Source organism: Tiliqua scincoides, chromosome 8 (assembly GCF_035046505.1).
Source record: "Tiliqua scincoides isolate rTilSci1 chromosome 8, rTilSci1.hap2, whole genome shotgun sequence".
In the NCBI taxonomy this organism is placed as follows: Eukaryota; Metazoa; Chordata; class Lepidosauria; order Squamata; family Scincidae; genus Tiliqua; species Tiliqua scincoides.
In genome coordinates, this window is record NC_089828.1 from 24,844,901 (window position 1) to 24,863,855 (window position 18,955).

Sequence of the window (18,955 nt, forward strand, 5' to 3'; positions counted from 1 at the left end):
ACCCTCCCTGCCTGTGTTTTTGTAGAGCTTTTCCACCAGCTTGTTTGAGCCTCCTATGAGTCCCTAACCACCCTCACACACAACAGCTTTCCTGATTAGTTAGAAAGCTTTCCTGTTCTGACAGTTGGTTTAATTATATTTGCTGTTAATTGGTTGCTTTATTATTGTTTATTAATGCTCTTAATTGCTGCTGTAAATCCCCTTGAGTCTTTCTTGGAGAAAGGCAGGATATAAATATTGTAAATAAAATGAACGTTAAAAGCATATGGAAACCATCTCCCCCCATATGAGTCCCTATGCCTGCTGTGGTAGTGCATTGAAGAAGAACTGTAGAAGTCGGATTCAAGGTCTTTGCAGCAATCACTCCAAGGTCACAGAATGATCTTCCTCTTTAGGTTTGTTTTTTTAGGCTGCAATCCTAAATACAATTACAAGGGAATAAGGCTGCAACCCTGGCCACACCTTCCTGAGAGTAAGCCCTACTGAACACAATAGGACTTACTTCTGAGTAGACATGCAGAGGATTGTGCCCTAAGCTTTACTGAACATAGTAAGGCTTACTTATGAGTAAACATGTATAGGACTGCATTGACTGTCATGTATAGAAAGGGCTGCAAAGGTCATCTCTTTCTCCTGGTTTTTGAGTGGAAGGCTAAGGGTTAGATCAGGGGTGTCAAACTCGTTTCAGCCAAGGGCCTAACAGCATTCATGATGCCTGCTGAGGGCTGGAAGTGATGTCATTAGGCAGGAAGTGATGTCGTTATTCAAGACATGAGAGAGCCAATTTTCATGTAGGCTGCCCTTTTAGCAATAACATCTCAGCACTGCTCAGCTGCTGAGAACCTGAGGGTTGGATAAAAAGCTTCCGTGGGCTGCATTCAGCCCCTGGGCCTTATGTTTGACACTCGTGGGTCAGATATTTTATCAGACAATATAATACTTTCAATTTAGTTTTGTTATTTACTTTTACAACATTTATTTTGTTTTAATTCACCGCTCTGTTTCATTTTTGTAAGCTGCTCTCCCTGGGAGAAGAGTGGCACAAACTATTTTAAATAAAATAATAAAATATTAGCAATCAAGAGAAATTAGTCAGTTGCACAAGAGACTTTGACTTTATCTCTGATTATTTTTATCAATGAATCATTTTTAAATGATCCTCTTTAATACCTTTGTTCTTAGGAGAAGGCGTTTCCAGTAAACGGATAATAGCATTATGATATCAATATATAAATTAAACCTTTTTTTCCCCGTAGCTCTGAACCAACAACACTTACTTTGGAAAAGCCACAAATCTGACTTCAGATTGACTCAATAGCAGCCTCAATTTTGTGATACGTTGATGCCACTTTTTAAACCGGTTTAATTGTTACAAGACTGCAATTAAACCATAAACTGTTAGCAAAAAGTGACATGGCTGCATGAGGTCTGAAAATGGATGTAAATTTAAGATGAACACCAAATGTTCTCAAGTCTGAGCCTTCAACACTGGTTTGGAGGGAGCTACAGTTCTATTAAAATAAATGAAATTGTTGCCTCCCTCAGGCTGTAAAGACTGGGCATTTTACGAATGATGAACCTAGGTCAAAAGTTTAATTCATTTTTGTACCTTCTTCTTAGCCAGCAAGCTGGTAAAACTTTTGTCGTCCATCACACTGACCAGTTACGTAGCCAAAATAAATGAAATAAATAGCAGCATTTTATTTCAATTTCGTCCCCATCTTCAAATCTAAAGACAGGTAATTCCATATTTCACTGACACAACAACCATCTATGGCAGGTCACAACTGCCCTGTTTACAGACTGGGAACTGTGACTGAGTGACAGTGATCTCCTGTCTGGTAAGGCAGTTGATGATCAATGAGTTGGATCTCTCAGCTTTTGATCAATGTACATTTTCCTAGGCTGTGCTGGACTTTTGTATAGATGTCCACAATGGGGAAAAAGGAACTTTTTTAATAGCCTTTCAGACATTCTGAAGTCTTATCACTTCCAGTCCTGTCTACAGAGATGGTGCGTTTTTCTTTTGAAGAGGAAAAGTGAAACAGAAGTATTAAAAGAAAAATAAATAGTTGTGTAGCCATTTGGAATCATTGCAGTACCAGAAGTGAAGGAATAAGGGATGGGATCCAGATCAGCAGAAACGAAAAAAGAATTCCCAATGGGCACCAAAAAGAGAACATAATATAAAAAGAGAATTTTAATATTTAAAAATGTGTCTCTTTAGGCACAATATTTTCAGTAAATTGCATTCCTCTGGGTACAAAAAAAAGTGTGTGTGTGGGGGGGGGGGAATCCCAGCATGGATTCCCACAAGCTGGGATATCCTGATCAGGGAATCCATGTTGCTGAAATGTTGTTTGTGCCCCAAAGGCAACTTCCTGAAATGCATTAGGCCTATCAAGACACATGTTTAAAATATTAAATTCTATTATATTCTGTTTTCTGGATATTTTCGGAGTGTGCCTCCTTTTATTTTATGGCATCAGAAGTGGAAGACCTACCTAGAGAAGCAGCATGTAACAGGCAGTTTCCATCACCTGTTGTTGCCAATGGAAGAAGCCGTTTACAACTTGTACACACTGTGGACCACCAGTTAAGACGACCTGAAAAAAGGATGGATTCATTAGAAATATAGTGCACTATCCAGCCAAAGTAGAGCACTTCTAAGATCTGCTGATATTGAAGAGTTCAGAAGTTGAGTTGGGGGAGGCAGCGCAGTAAGTAAGGCACACTCCACAATACACCATGTACATGGCCCCTCCCCTTGGTGTCGGAGCCATTGGGGGCAGAGACGGCAATGTCCCATCACTGCCTTGAATGGCTTCGATGCCGAGGGGAAAGGGCCACTTACACGGCATGGTGCTGAGCATGCCATCCTTACCGCGCCACGCCAGCTCCGCTTCTGGGAGAGTTAAGCACATGTTTAAATCTTTCCCAGTGAAATCAGTGGGATGCAAGGGCTTACACATGGTTGGATTGTGGCCATAGCACAGAGCACTATATTGAGCTAAGGTAATTTATAGCATGAAAATATGTAACAAGGGTTCAATTCAGGGGTATTTCAGAGCCCACGGAAAGTACATTTCCAACCAAAGAAATCTTCCTGTGATATTCACAAAACAACGTTGGAAGAAGATAAGATTGTGGCAAGATCATGTAAGCCAAAGTATTTAAGCACCACATTAATTAAATTCAAAATAAGTACATGTTTTAAATGTAGATACTTCTTGTGCTTGTATCATTCTGCATACCCTATGCACGGATTAATCTCAGACCACAAGGAAGGTTATTATAAACTCTCTGTGACCTTTTCTCTTGAGTCCATATTGATTATTCTGTGGCAATCTCCACTATGATCAGACTAACAGCAGAGTGATCATTGTGGTAATTTTTTATCTGGGAAATACATCAAGCCTGCATGGCACAATCTTCTCTTGATCCACAAAACAATTATCATTTTATTATCAGTTCACCTCTTCCTCGCTACTTAGTTGTATGGACAAGACAAAAATTGGGAAGAGCACAGAGCTTAGTTACTAAGGGTTCACTCTTTATGTGGCAAAAGTGCTTGTCATGTGTTACTGCTTCACATTTTTCAGCGTTTACCACTGCAACATTGGTGCTAAAACATGTGCTAAAACCTCTTGCCACAAAAGTGTAACTCAGCCCTAAGTCTGTAAGCCTTCTGGGCAAGGTATGTGATATCTGCGATTGGTTTTAAATATTAGTGATAGACATTGTTGCTGTCTATACAGCTTGCTTATTTTTTCTTCTAAACAAACTCTCCTGCCTTCATTCTTGTATCTCATCTCTAGCTTGGTTTTTGCTGCTGTCTCTTTCCCCATCTTTGAACGGATTAATCTGTGACTTTCAAAACCCAGCCCCAACTCTTTAGATTTATTGCATTCTTTTTCTTAGGGACCAATCCTATCCAACTTTTCAGCATCAATGCAGCTGTGCCAATGGACATGTGCTGTATCCTGTGGTGGTGGTGCACAGTCAACAAGGTGGGCAGTCAAGGTAAGGGTGCATGTTCCCTTACCTTGGGGCTGCATTGTGGCACTGGAAAAGTGGATAGGATTGGGCACTTAGTGCCACAATAGATCTTCTGGTCTGTAGCCCTCTCTACTTGTATCACAATGCCATAAACTATTTCCTCAGATTCACTACTGGCTACCATATTGGATTTTTTCTTCCCAATACTCACTACCAGACTCTTGTTCTGAAAAGATCACACTGCAATACCAGTAATGTAAGGCTGCCAGAAAGTGAATGGTTTCATTCTTGATTTACCTGATTCACCTGTCAGCTGCATGGTTTTAATTCATGATTAGCTTCATTAAGCAATACAATGGGATAAAAGGGATGCAAACAAAAACAGACCCTAGTGAAACTGTATTAATTGTAAAAACAATTATTAATAGTCTAGGTTATTAAAATCACATAGTAATCTCCACATGTATTCAATCAGCACTTCAGATTCCCAACCAGTCTTATTAAATCTAAATTAGAAATGCACTTGGGAAGCATAATTTGAAGTGTGTTGGACTGCCTCTGGGAGAGATAAAATTGGAAATAACATGTTCTCATTTTTAGCATATCCTTTCTTAGGTTGTTATTTCACAGAGCACACATCACCTGCTCCATGCAGAGGAGAGCATGCATTCTGGCAACAAAGTAGGTGATAAAAGTTAAATCAAAAGTGTGGCTTAAAGGTGATTCATAAAATCCATACAATATCCATACATTTCTTGAGAGGAGTTGCATCGTGAAAACAATAGCCAAGTTAACAAGACAAAAGGGACTGTTACATTTCTGAGCAGACTTTACCTTGAAATGGAGTTTGACAGAACAATTGCACAAGCAAGGCCCATTTTTTTCCTATGACGTGGCAAAACGTATTTTCTAGGTCAGAAACCTTGGTGCTGTTACCCGACAACATTTTTTATTTGAGGCCTGCTAAGAAACATGCATGCATAAAAATATATGTGGTGCCGAGTGCCTGCCTAGAGAGCACATGCCTGGCTAGTAACATAGTTTCAGAAGCAGGACTGATGGCAAGAGGCCTTGGGACTAGAGGAAGTCTATACTTTTTTATTGTCAGTGCACGCCCCATCCAATTCATTATGCTGGCTTAGAGCAGGCCCCTTGGATCCAGGCCAGATCCGGTGTCTGTGCTAACCCCTCCACCATGTGAACACAGCATATTATTACACAGGGGAGCCTCTCATCTTCATTCCAGGAGCTACTCCAAACTTTGCACTGGCTAGACAGCAACTGTTACCCTGCACATGCCCGATCTCCTCTGATCTCGGAAGCTAAGCAGGGTCAGGCCTGGTTAGTACTTGGATGGGAGACTGCCTGGGAATACCGGGTGCTGTAGGCTTATACCATAGTCTTTCGAGACTGAAGATTGCCAACCAGTTGCTTCCATGTTCTGTCGCCCCAGCAGGCGTTGTGCCCAGATTTCTGGTGAGACGCAGCTGGCTGGTTTAGGGGAGATAAAAAACTAAGAGGCTTCCTAGTGAAAGGGTAAGCTCTGGTCCACTAGGGAGGCTGTTTTTGGTGTGCAGTGGTACCCAGTTTGGAGACTGCTGGCTTCAAGGAAGCCTTGCCTACTCCTTGAAAAATTCTGAAAATTCCCATTGCAAATTGGGAGGTTTACGTGGGGCTAAGGAAATCCTCTTTCCCTGCTGAAGTCTCCCAATTCCCCCCTCCTCCACTGGATACAGCATACCTGTTTCTGTTGCACGGGGGAGGGGAGAGAATAGGATTGGACTCTTAGTGTTTATCGCCATTGCTTGGATCAGTTAAGGACCAGGAAGCTAAGCAGCTGTGTTAGATAAAAAATCATATCAGGTGAATTTAGGTTACATTCCACTAAGTCTACTGCAGTCGTTCCCAAACTGTGGGTCAGGACCCACTGGTTGGTACCGACCTGATTTTTAGTGGGCCGCCAAAGGGTGATGGAAAGATCAGATAACTGCCTCAAGCCCTAAGGTTATTCCAAAATCAATTACTGTAGCTGCAAATTACCCTGCAAAGACCTCAGCTGCAAATTACCCTGCAAAGACCTCAGCTCAGTTTGCAAGATAGCTACTAACTGCCCAGCAAAGAGCTGAGCTCCTGCAGTTTGCAAGAGTGTGTAAATATAGGGAGATAAATGTTTAAGGGTCTTTTTCAGGTTATTATAAATAAATAAATAAATAAATAAATAAATAAATAAATAAATAAATAAATAGCCCAATCCTATGCTTGTCTATTCAGAAGTAAGTCCTGTTATAGTCAATGGGGCTTACTCCAGGTAAGTGTGGATAGGATTGCAGCATAAATAAATAAATAAATAAATAAATAAATAAATAAATAAATATTTCTTTCTAGATGACCTTTTTTAAAAGTCTGATAAACTTAAGTTGGTCCTGTTAGAGTGTTATTTAAAAGAGTGAGTCTCAGTGCTAAAAAGTTTGGGAACCACTGGTTTATTGATCTAAGCCTAATACATACCCTACAGCAGTGGTTCCCAGCAGTGGTCCCCAACTCTACAGTAAGGTCACCCCTCACACCAGCAACCCCTAGGAAATCGGAAACAAGCCGCTACGCCTTAAGGGAGTGGCGACGTGGGGTGGCATGTGGACGGCAGTGATGGCACCTCCACGATCGTGCCACTGCCAGGAAAAAAAATTTTTTTTAACATACCTGGGAGTGGCTATGGCCCCCTGGAGAGTGCGGGAAGCCTACAGCCCCCTCTGTGGGCCTCCCCGTGCTTCAGAACCAGAGGTGGGTCACCGTTATGATAGGGAGCTGTTTTGAGGTGTGGGGAGGCCTGCAGAGGGGGTATGGCTTCCCTGCACTGGAGTGCCATAGCCACTCCCAGGTATGTTTAAAAAAAAAAACTTTTTTTTCAGTGGTGGCATGATCCCAGAGGTGCCATCGCCACTGCAAACACTTACAGTGGTCCCAATCTTTGTGTAAAAGTTGCTCTACAGGTACTCTGAATTAGATGACTAGATGCAAGGGTTGTGAACAGGAAACCTTTACTGCTGCTCTCGGACCGACCACTTTCTTTTTTCAAATGACATCCTAACTAGCTCTCAGAATGCAAACTTTGGCCCTCTGAAATCTGCAGGATGTGCTTCAGTGTATTCCAATTGGAAATTAATAGGCTGCAGGTCAAGAGAGCTAACTGGAGATTAAATAACATCCAATTTAATAGAATGTGGTTGTCAAAAAATTCATCTGGAGATTAGTTATTAAGAAAATCTTATTCCAGTTTGACGATACTGTAGTTGGAGGTACCGTCAAAGCATACTCTTGAGAACTTTTTATCAGCTTCAGTTCACAATTTAAAATTGAAGGTAAAGGGAAGATTAGATATATTAAAAAGAAATAGAGAAATGGGTGATAACCTTAAGTTAGCCCTGCACACAAAATACAAATAAGATTGAGGGCCCAATCCTATCCAACTTTTCAGCAGTGGTGCAGCCATGCAAACAGGGCATGTGCTGCATCCTGAAGTTGGGGAGGGAACTCTCAAATGCCTCCTTGGAAAGGGAATGTTTGTTCTCTTACTTTGGGACTGCATTGTGGCTGCATCGGTGCTGGAAATTTGGACAGGACTGGACCCTTAGTCAAGTCAAAACAGGCCTTAAAATAGGACTATAAAGCAGAATCACCTCAATTGTATTCAAAATAAATTTGGGGAACCCCTTGCTCAGTTCATACCAATTTAGTGACTGACAAAGCCAGTTCCTTCAATTAAGAAATCTACTGGCATTTTAAGTGTGGATACCAACACTTTTGTTTCTGTTTGTGTAAACACAGAGGGCTTGCACTAGCCAGAATATTATGCGAGAAAAGTGAAATCAAATTCAAAGATGATGTGTGAACAAGCAGAAGCAAGGTAACTACTACATATAGTTGGCAACCTTCAGTCTCGAAAGACTATGGTATAAGCCTACAGCACCTAGTATTCCCAGGCAGTCTCCCATCCAAGTACTAACCAGGCCTGACCCTGCTTAGCTTCCAAGATCAGACGAGATCGGGCATCTGCAGGGTAACAGTTGCTGCTATGTATAACCTACCTCTTATAACACTGGTTGAACTCTTAGAGCCCAATCCTGGGCTTGGCACGCCAGCTCACCGCTGGCGGGCTCTGTCACAAATATGCCGTAAGGCACGTTTGCGAGCCCTACCGCCAGGCGAGTGCCGGTGGTAACTCAGCACTGGCCAGCACTGGGCTACCACCAGGTGGGCACCCAACCTCCGCCGCTCGGCAGTCACGCAGGCCGCCGAGCAGCAGAGAGGTAAGCAGCGGAAAGGGGGAGGCGGGGAGGAGGTGTTCCAGGGAGGGGGGAGGCAGGGAGAGGGCGGGGAGGAAGTGTTATGGGGAGGCGGGGAGAAGGCAGGGGAGGAGTGCTGGGGAAGGGAGTGGGGAGGGAGGGAGGCGGGACCAGTGGAGCTTTGCTCTACCAGAGCCTCCGTGTTGGGCTCGACGCCCTACATGGAGGCTCTTGATTCACTGCCGACATTTGGGTTGGTGGCGAATCGAGTAGCTCCATTGTGAGGCTACTCTGTTTACCTGGGGGAAAGGGATGAAAGTCCCCTTCTCCGGAGGAGCCACTGGTTGCTGCCTGAAGCATGCAGGATGCAGCAGCAGTCATTTTTGGCACCACAGCAGCCCTGCGCCCTAGGCAGCTCAGGATTGGGCTGTTAAGTGCTTGCAAAAGAGCACCAGTGGCCATTTTCCTTCTGTTTAGAAGGAAAATCTTATTCCAGAGTTTGATTGTACTTCTTTGGATCCAAAGTCACACACAATAGACAACGGAACTGTCAACTGATTCTTGACAAAGCTGGAAATTCCCTGGAAAGGACTTAACCGATGCCCTCAATCGGACACTAAGAAGTTCCAGACACTATCGAAACATAATAAAATGTGTGGCCCCAAAAGATTCATGTTTTGCTTTGAGTGCCCATTGGGGAGAAAAGCTAGATATAAACTGAGTAAATAAAACATTCACCTGCTTGTTCCAGAGCAACCATAGTTGCCTGCTCAATCAAGTCCCGCTCAATAAAGCTCCTGAAATCTTCACTGTAAACACTAAGATCAGGAAGCTGGAATGTGTAGATGGGCATCTCCAATGGGAAATGTTCACTGTTGCATTCGTTGGCCACATGGGATCGAGCAAGGGAGACTATTGCTGAGCTGGCATGAGAAATTCCTCTAGAGAGCCGCTTTTCTGTGAAGGAACAAAATAAAGGATAGGTCAAGTGACAATAAGGGAGCATTCTCAATGCGCTTTACCTTGATGGCCGCAAACTTTCTCTTCTCACATCTGTCCTACATTGCTGTTCCCAATGTAAAAAGAAATGGAATTCCAGCTCTTTGACTATGAGCTCATGAAGAATTGGCACTCCCTATGTGTTTACTTAGGGAATAATTACATATTCCATATCTCTGTTCAAAAATAAATCCTACTGGAGCATTCTCAATGCGCTTTACCTTGATGGCCGCAAACTTTCTCTTCTCACATCTGTCCTACATTGCTGTTCCCAATGTAAAAAGAAATGGAATTCCAGCTCTTTGACTATGAGCTCATGAAGAATTGGCACTCCCTATGTGTTTACTTAGGGAATAATTACATATTCCATATCTCTGTTCAAAAATACATCCTACTGGAAACCTTGAAACCATGTTTGCAAACTATCACATTAATACACATTAGAAAAGCCAAGAAAGATGCTGAATAACTTGGGGACACAGACCATGTACAAAACACACATACACACACACACACCACCAAACTGGTTTTACGTAGGATTGTTTTCATACAGAAAAAATGACTTCTGGTTCAGAAAGTTACCACAACTTTTTGAACAAGCAGATACCAGCAGATCATGAACAATTCCATTCCATTATTCAAAGTTTCACCTTCCAGCTTTAACAGAGCAAGCAAAATGCAAAATAGCCCCAATCCTTGTCACCACAACAAAACACCTAGAAGAGGCTGCTCTTCTAGTAAAGCAGGGCGCAGGAAGGGGTGAGCACACACTAACCACTAGATGCTGCTGTCCTTGATCAGCTGGCCTTCTCCAGGAGTCCCTTCCCCTAACAGGCTCACAGGCGAATGCACACTGTACCTTGAGCAATATCATCCTGCCTCTGAAGAGATGGCCGTTCACTCTTGTTCACTTGCTGGCTGTTCACAGGCTCTCTTTCCTGCTGCGGCTTGGGGTACTTCCCTTCGTTGAACACTTGGGGCAGGTTGGCGGTATGAACTTGTCTAAGCTGCTCATAATCGCTCAGGGCAGCAGTCAAATCCCAGTTTTTGCCTGAAAAACAATGCAAAATGGAGCAGTTTTAACAACTTGCTTACAATGATTTGAATTTATACTGTTTCAGAATGCAGAAGTAATCAATGGAACTTCTAGTGGTTAATATTTTGGAATAAAAAAGTTCCATGTTATGTATGCGCATTAAATACTTGCTTGCAGAAACTTGGTCAATATTCTTCCTATTAAGGAAGCTCATTGTGGTAAACTATGAGAACCCCTATTCAAATCAGGCTCTTTTTGAAGTTTCTACTATTATGGAAGCTCTGCTTTAACTGATGTCAGTCGTAGAACTCCTAGTTTTAGTGAGACCATGAACTCATATCGGTTGTCCACCTACTTCACAATTGCTACCATTATAAAGCAGAGCTGGATATTTTACAGCTCAAACAAAAACAAAAGTAGTTGATCAAGTATTGACCAAGTTGTACCAATTATTCCTGCTTTTAACACCACATGACAATTTTTTTTATAATATAAAAAGAGACACAGTCATATACACAAGGCAGCTGTGACTTCATAAATTATCTACAGAGATAAAGATATAGACATACATATAGATAGTCTTTCTGAGCAAAGGCCTTCAAGGCAGCTCACACCAACATTAAAAACAAGGAATTGGTATAGGGAAAGTTTTGTATTGGGCATCAGCCCCAAAAAGGTCCTGTCTCTGCTACCTACTTGCCTAACCTGAGAAGTTGATGGCACTATGGAGAAAGGCCTCTGAAGATCATTGTACTCAACAGGCAGGTTAATGTGGGAAAAGGCAGTCCTTTAAAGTTAAGTATACACTACAATACAATCTCATGCATTAACTTCAGCAGAATTTTGTTTGTGCCCTGACCAAATTACAGGTAGTTTAAATGGTTCTGTTCTAGAGTGAAAATAGCTTCATTTATATGCTAAAACAAAACATTATAGTCACATTTGCCCTTTATCATTTAGTTTATTAGCATCACCTCAACAAAAATGCAACAATTAAAGTGTTAATTATCCCCTAAATTGTTCAGACCTAAATCATTCTTCTCTTCTCCAAAATGTTTTGAACAAATCTATTTTGGACATACACTATTCACACTGTCATGACTACAGAATACAACTAAAAGGCTTTCTATACTTTAATTTGCCAATGTACAAGAGAAGTACTGCAGCTAAATACCTGTTATCAAATGATTAAAAAGAATAGGATTGGAGAATGACTGTGTTTAATTCAAACACAGCATACAGCACGCAAGTCTAATCAGTCCAAAGGGTTTTATTTTCAAATTAAAGATTTCTAAAACAAGAGAGCAAATTTTACACACTAGAAGTCTGATTAGGAAGAGGGAAAACAGAGTCAAATATAATGGCATCAGAGGCCTATACAACGTAGACAGATGGGTTTTGTTCCAAGAACACACAGCACTAAACTATCTGTTCGCTCAAAATCACTGTAGGATCTGGCCCTCAACCTAGTTAGTATGTCAAATGAATCTTCATAGTGAGGGAATTTTAGCTCAGTGGTAGAGCAGATTTTGCATGCAGAGGGTCCCAGGTTTGATCCACGGCATCTCCAGGTAGGGCTAAGAAAGATTTATGTCTGAAACCACAGAGAGCTGCTGCCAGTCAATATAGACAAATCCTAGGCAAGATGAACCAATAGTCTGACACAGCTTCATATGTTTCTGCCTGCAGGTTGCAGGAGGGGGTGGATCCAGCAGTGATGGCATGCACCAGATCCTACCCTCCATTTTCACTGCTTCCCTGCCCCCTTTCTCTCCTTGGACTTTGCTAGCAAAATCACTAGCTTACACAGGGGTAAGGGGATTAAAAACCTCCCACCGGAAACAGCATGTCCATTTTTGGCACGGCTGCACCGGTGGTGGGGGGAGGATAGAATTGGGCTCTTACAGCCCAATCCTGAGCTCCCATGGTGTGCAGCTTCAGGGGCACCAAAAATGGCTGCCGCCGCATCCTGCAGCACCTCGGGAGAAGGGGGCTTTCTTCCGGGTAAGCTGCTGCGTCAAGCTCAGGATTGGGCTTTTAGGCCCAAATCCTAACCAACTTTCCAGCACTGGCATAGCTGTGCCAATGGGGCATGTGCTGCATCCTGCAGTCGGGTGGCACTCACAGACGCCTCCTCAAAGTATGGGGAAGTTTGTTCCCTAACCTCAGAGCTGCATTGCCCTTATGTCGGTTCTGGAAAGTGGGTTAGGATTGCGCCCTTAGTCATTAACTGTGAAATATATTGAAAATATGTGAAAATATTTCAGATTTCTAGCTGGCAGTAACTAGAGACTGTGGAATTGGGAAAGTGTTCAAAACACAGCCTGGCCCCACTCCTGATTTCCTGCCACCCACCAATGGGCCTACCCCTGCCTGCCCCACTGCCACAAAACGCCTCCCTCCCACCCTCCCCACACACACCAAGCACCCTTTCCAGGCTGGCACAAACTTACTGATCCTGGGGCTTACTCCAGTGCAGGGTGGCTAATGCACATCCTCAAAAGCTGGCCTCCCCAATTCACAAGTTGGTGTGAAAGTGCTTTATAGCACATTTTTGACTGTACTGGGTCCAGTGTAAGGGACTTGTGTTGGTCCAAGGGGACCTCAGGATTGTGCCCTTAGAGTCTTCACTCTGCAAGGAGTGAGGACAAGTCTGTCAATGGCTATTAGTCATATGCTACCTCTTGTTCAGAGACAGTATCAACTGTAGGGGCACAAAAGTCAGAGAGAGATATACCTTCTGTTTGTGGACTTCCCAGAAGTATTTTGTTAGCTACTGTGCAAGATAGGGTACTGGAAAGGATGCAGAGATTGATTTACTATGAAACTAATGAAGCTTAAGCTTCAGGGCCCCAAATCTCAGAGGGGACCCAGAAGCAACTTTAGTACACATTGCTAAAAAAATTTGGGGTCTACTGAATGCAGAGGTTTTAAAAAAAATAATATTAATAATATAGTGTAATAATCACATGACTCAAATTGATTTATTTTTTGTTGTATACAGGTTGAGTCTCGTTATTCACGAGGGTTCAGTACCCAGAAGCAAATCCATTTAAAGACAAAGTCCCTTGCTAGGTGATTTAAAAACAGCTTTTGTGATGTAAGACAGAGGCATTAGGCAGACAATCCATCAATCAGTCTCTCTCCAGGTGCTCAGAAAGGCTTCACTCCCAGCCATTGACCCCTCCCTTCACCCACAGCAAAGTAATTATCTTTCTTTCACATGCTCAGGTGGAAGGGAGGGCTCACTTGTATTGGAGTGAAGCTGTTCTACATGCTTGGAGAGAGAATGACGGATGGATTGTCAGCCGGCTGCCCTCTTTTGCATTAACAAGGCTATTGATAAACAACTGTTTTCCTTTAAAGGAAACTTCTCATCTCCTTGAGATAAAACCGCAGGTAAAAAATCAGTGGATAATTAGGTTATACCTGGGATTGTGGAAGTATACTGTACAATGTTTGAAAGTCAGTAGCACAGGGTTGTAAAGGTGGAGTGTCGCTGTTCTGGAAAGTTGGCTGTGCTGGAAAAACTCCATTGAAGAAGATAACATGGTTACTCGGACTTTGTTGCTGGGTGCAAAGGGACCCCCTGTAACAGTTCAAACTTCGGGGCCCCCAAAATATAGGTCTGCCACTAAATGGATGGACCTTTTGTTTGATCCAGCAGGGTTCTTACGTTCCTATTAATGCATTGCAGATGCTGGGAAGTGCTGCTTTATAAACAAATGAACAGTTACCTCATCCCTCATTGACCTGTAGGGATAAATATAACAATTCCCAAAGTTCCTGTTGACAAAGGAAGATCTAAGTATGCTCAGAAGCTTTCCAGGTAGAGTGCTAAAAACATAGGAGAGCCCTCAGATGTTGCAAGCGCCCCACAGCTGTCATTTCCAATTGCTTTTGCAACTTTTCAATTTGGGGAAGGAGACAAAGGTAGGAGAAATTAACAAACAGTATGGCTAGCAATGGAGAGGCGCTCCTCCAGGCTGAATTCTTCCATGTTTTAGATAGTTAGAACAAGATCAAGGAGTTGACCAAGAATCCTTCAGAACAGTTGAAAAGATTCAGTCTAAGATGGATTGGTTTGCAAACCACTAGCTAGCATCAGATATTCAGGTACCTAGAATCTTTCCAGCCTTGATTATATTTCGTTTCTTTTTAAAAAATTATGTTCCTATTTAGACTGACTCAATGGGCAAAGTAACCTAGGTAACTTCATTAAATCATAGCCTATTTCCAATTTTCTATCTTTAGGTAACCTCTTCCTCACTGACTCGCTTGCTGATGAGAACCCAGCATGTTGTAGAGCAGTGGTTCCCAAACTGTAGGTCTGGACCCACTGGTGGGTTGTGACTTGATTTTTGGTGGGTCATTTGAAGCTGGATACTGCCATCTCGTCCCCTAGCTCAGTGCAGCCATGTGGAGCAGAGTGTGCTGCGAGCCTCCAGGAGGCTTCAGGACACCCCCAGGTGAATTCACAGGTAAAAATATCCCTGGGTCCCTGCAGCACTGCAACTACTGCAGCTCCAATGGGGCCACCTCCCACTTGCTCTGCCCTCGCAACAACTCACAGCATTCCCACCGCCCTCTGAGAAGTTTGGGAACTGATATCCTAAGAGATGCTTACAAAAGGTGCAACAAGTGCTCAAGACAACAATAACAAAATTGTGTTTATGGCCGGAATTAGCATGACAGATGTTAACAGATCAGTCATATTTTCTACACAAAGCAATCAGTTAACTTAGTTGTAGATAAGAAAGAGGAAAATGAGATTCAACAGAAAGATATGGCGGTTGCAATAAAGGGAGACAGTGAAAAATTCTTCATAAAGTCTTACTTAATATTGCAACTAACTTTTTACAGAAAAGAATGAACGTATGCTACGAAACTGAATATAAACCTTCTGTCAACCTGGATCTAAGAACTGCAGTTATTGTTGATGGGGGGGGGGGGAACTGAGCAGAAAGCTTCCAAGCACTACTTACATTACTATTTTACAGCACCTATTAATTTAGCTCTGAAAATGGACCAGTATGCTTCACATCATACTAATGACTCTGTGATAAAAGCTTCTGCTACCCAGCATATTACAGTACTACCAATAGTTGGCTTTCAAGGAAGAGGAGTTTGGCAGGAGCTAGGTAGGTCTCAGTCATTCTTAACGATTACACCGACGAACCACCTTTTACGCAAATCTGCTTTGCTTTAATGGGGTCTGTACTTCAGCCAATTATCCCTGGATGCATATTTTATACATACTGTGAATTCTAAATAACAAAGTGACTTGGTTGTTAAGCTTGAACAACCCTTTACAAAGCAGCATGGTCTCAGGACTGTTGCACTTGCTGGTGAGCTACAAACATTAAGGTCTGGTACACTCAATTTCTCAGTGTTGCCAAATAATCTCAGTTTGGATATCTGTGACACAACTGAAAGGAAGTGCAGCGGCCTGAGATAAAAATTTCCCGAAGCAGGGTATTTCTCTCTGATGGCAACAGCAGAGGAAATGTTCTTTGCCTGCAAGATAGAATTTTAGAGGAAAGAAATCACTGAGGCAGTTATCACCTTTTTGTCTCCTTGAGGAAGAAAACCAAATTCTAAGGCCAGTTAATGTAATACTAGGCTGAGGTGGAGAAAGAAGGATGGTTGCTACTTCAGAATTGCTTGATCCCCAGGCAAAGAGAGATCTTGTATCTGACCATCATTCATTGATGCTCAGGCTCTGAAACATGATGTGGATCCACAGTCCTGGCCAATTCCTCTGGTTCTTTGTTCCAGAACTCTGCCTGGCCCGCATCCTTTGACTCCCAATAGGTTCAGCCTTGCTCACACTAGACACCAGGGTGCAAAGGTGTTTGAAAGAGTCTAAAAAATGAGCTATTTTCTGAGCTCCATTCCAAGCTGAACAGGGAGGGGGTGTCGCTCATGATTAAAAGAAATACAACAGAAACCAGAACAGCATTTTAAAAGCAAGGGCCTTCATTAGCCAGTTATACTGATAAAGTAAGGTTGCAAGATTATGCAAATGATTCCAGAGCTAATTTTTGGGTTGAAAAGTGGGGTAGACGTGCATGAAAAAATATTCAAGCTATTGCAATATTAAGTGTCTTTTTATTTTACAGCAAGAGTATTATTTCTAGACAAAATAAAAAAAACCCCTCAGTATTATTGTTATTTCATGGAACTATATATTGATCCTTGGAGTTGCACGGGATAAGTTATCTCTGCCAGAAAAAGCATTCAGAAAAATGACATATGAGTAAGTCTTGGCTCTTGAAGTAGATGATGATGATTAGTTTTCATCAAAGCAAAATGCCTCCAATTTTCTTTTATTGAACCAGGGCATCATTTACGCCAGAAGGGAAGAGAAAGCACTTGACAATCTTTCAAAGGACAGTCAGATATCGCCAGATTCCTTCAACACATGCTCTTGAGAATGCCATCTTCACAGACAGATTGCCAGTGAGGCAATCCAGAGGACCTGCTTAGATGCTGACATTTCTTTTAAAGCAGCTCTCTCAAAAAGCTGGCTGACGTCAAGCAATTATGCCACTTTTGCAAAGCCCCATTACTGCAAACTTTTTTTCCTGTTTGGGGTTATCCTGACCCTAGATATCACAACCCACGCCCCAGGTTTTCTCTAAATCAGTAGTGACACACAAGCCGCTGTACCTGCAGCAGACAAGATAACCCTGGAATTGTCACTGTGCAGGTTTTGAACTACATCATGACATGAATGGGTCTTGGGGAAAATACATCTTTTTGGTAATAAATGCAGAGGCAATCATCATTCTTTTCATGCCTGACCCTTCTAGATTAGAATTTAAATGCACTTAACATTATGTGATATTTTAAAAGCTATTCAGGTGCGCGCGCTATTTTTGTATGCATTAGCTCTGTCAGCTGTATTTTTGTGTTGTCTCTACTTAAAAAAATGTATTTATTTGCAAATTGCCTTGGAAGGAGTTAAAATGGAATTAACATACAGCTTCAGGCATCACATGTTAATGCTGACGGGTAAAAAGGGAGAAAGAGCAGCAATGGGAAATTTAATGGTCTTTCTTAACTATTCTATTTCAGTGAAGATGAGAGTGATAACACAGTTTGCCAACACACCTTTAATACACATATAAGAAAATAAATTTGGAGTATGGAGACACAGTTTATTAAATAATAGATACAGCCAATTCAGTGATGTGCTGAAGAGGGTCTGAAGTCTTCATGTTCATCTCCTTTATTGCAGGCACCTACCTTGGAGTAGACAACTAGCTACTGTACTGTGAGCAACTGTCAATGCCAGTAACAGCTTCTAACATCACCTCCCGATGATGTTGAAATGAGGTTGAGGAAGCTGTAGCACCCATCCTAAGCCAGACAGTCCTTTCAGATTTTCTTTGCGACCCTAGGTGAGGTTTCCCAACCTGCATTTCAGAGCTAGGCAGCCTTTGAAGACTGATTCTGAGCTCTCCCCTGGCCACTTGCTTGCCCCAGAATGCACACCATTCTTAATCTTAAGCCTGCTGTAAATTCCATCCCCGGGGCGGGGCCCAGAAGCGGAGCCTCGGATGTTACGTTACCAGAAGTTGGAGCCCGGAACTGGCGGCGATGGATACGCGGAGCCGATAGCGCTGTTTTGCAAACTCTGTTTCATTGGGTTAATGTTTTCACATTCATGTGTGGTCCTGCTGTAGCACAGGGCTTCACTACATGTAATTATAAAATAAAGTCACTTCAAGTTGCATTTAAACAGCGCTTGAGTCCTTGTTCCTTCACAGGCCTCGGCGGCCCCTTCAACAGGAGCAGTGTCGTCGTCTGCTGGGTCTCAACCCCAGTTGGGTCAAGTATGGGGTGGCACAGTTCTTTTCCCAGCCCGCTGGGTTGCTGGCCCCAGATGTCCCCCTTTTAGTTCCTGCCTCTTTGGTGGTTGCCCATGGGTCTCCCTCTGGTTGACTTCCTAGGGCTTCGCTCCCTTGCACCCAGTTCTAGGGGAGCAGCCTGGATGCCCTCCCAGGGTCCCACCTGGATTGAGAGGTGGTTGATCCAAGGTGGGTCTTGCCTACCCCAGGTTTTGTTGCGGTGTTCCTCCTTCCATCCTGGGAGGGCAGTAGCTGTAAAGGGGGCAGTTGGGTCTGGTGGGTCCCTCCGCCTCCACCCACTGGTCAGGCTGCTGCCCTTCCCGTCCTCCCTCCCAGTCCCCTTGCAAGGAGCCCGGGAAGGCGCGACTCCCCGCCTTAACCGCTGGGCCCCTTATGAGCCCAGGGCTTGCCCCACCAGGCTCCGCCTCTTCCGCCCTCCAGTGGGACCCGAGATCTCGGGCTTCCCCCACATCCGTCTGCCCGCCCTAGGGGTGATTGAGCCGCGTCTGTGGCTGCAGCCACGGCTGCAGTCAGCTGCCACCCGCCTTCCCACTTTGTGGGTTGCCCCTGACTTCCTCCTGACCAGGGGGATCCCGGGCTTCTCCTCCCACTGGCCACTTCATCCCAGGCTCCCTGCGCCTATGGGTAAGTCCCGGGGAACACCCTCCCAACCTGTACTATTCCTGCCACTTGGAAGAGGAGCCTTGCTTAGCATCCCCATCTGCTAAAAAAAAATTTAGGCCACACTGAAGGTCCACCAAAACTAGGCTGGTGTCCCATAG

The 18,955-nt window shown here is 43.3% G+C and overlaps 1 protein-coding gene and 1 pseudogene across 1 annotated transcript in view; one reads left to right on the forward strand and one right to left on the reverse strand.

Annotated features, from left to right (window-relative positions):
• OTUD7A (OTU deubiquitinase 7A) overlaps window positions 1–18,955 on the reverse strand; it is a 75,088-nt gene that overhangs the window by 40,728 nt on the left and 15,405 nt on the right. The window contains exons 3-5 of the mRNA XM_066636222.1: window positions 10,141–10,332; window positions 9,021–9,239; window positions 2,505–2,606 (exon numbers count right to left, since the gene is read on the reverse strand). Of these exons, the coding sequence (XP_066492319.1) occupies window positions 2,505–2,606; window positions 9,021–9,239; window positions 10,141–10,332 (513 nt within the window). The remainder of the gene's footprint in view (window positions 1–2,504; window positions 2,607–9,020; window positions 9,240–10,140; window positions 10,333–18,955) is intronic.
• On the forward strand, window positions 5,273–5,389 carry LOC136659534 (5S ribosomal RNA; annotated as a pseudogene).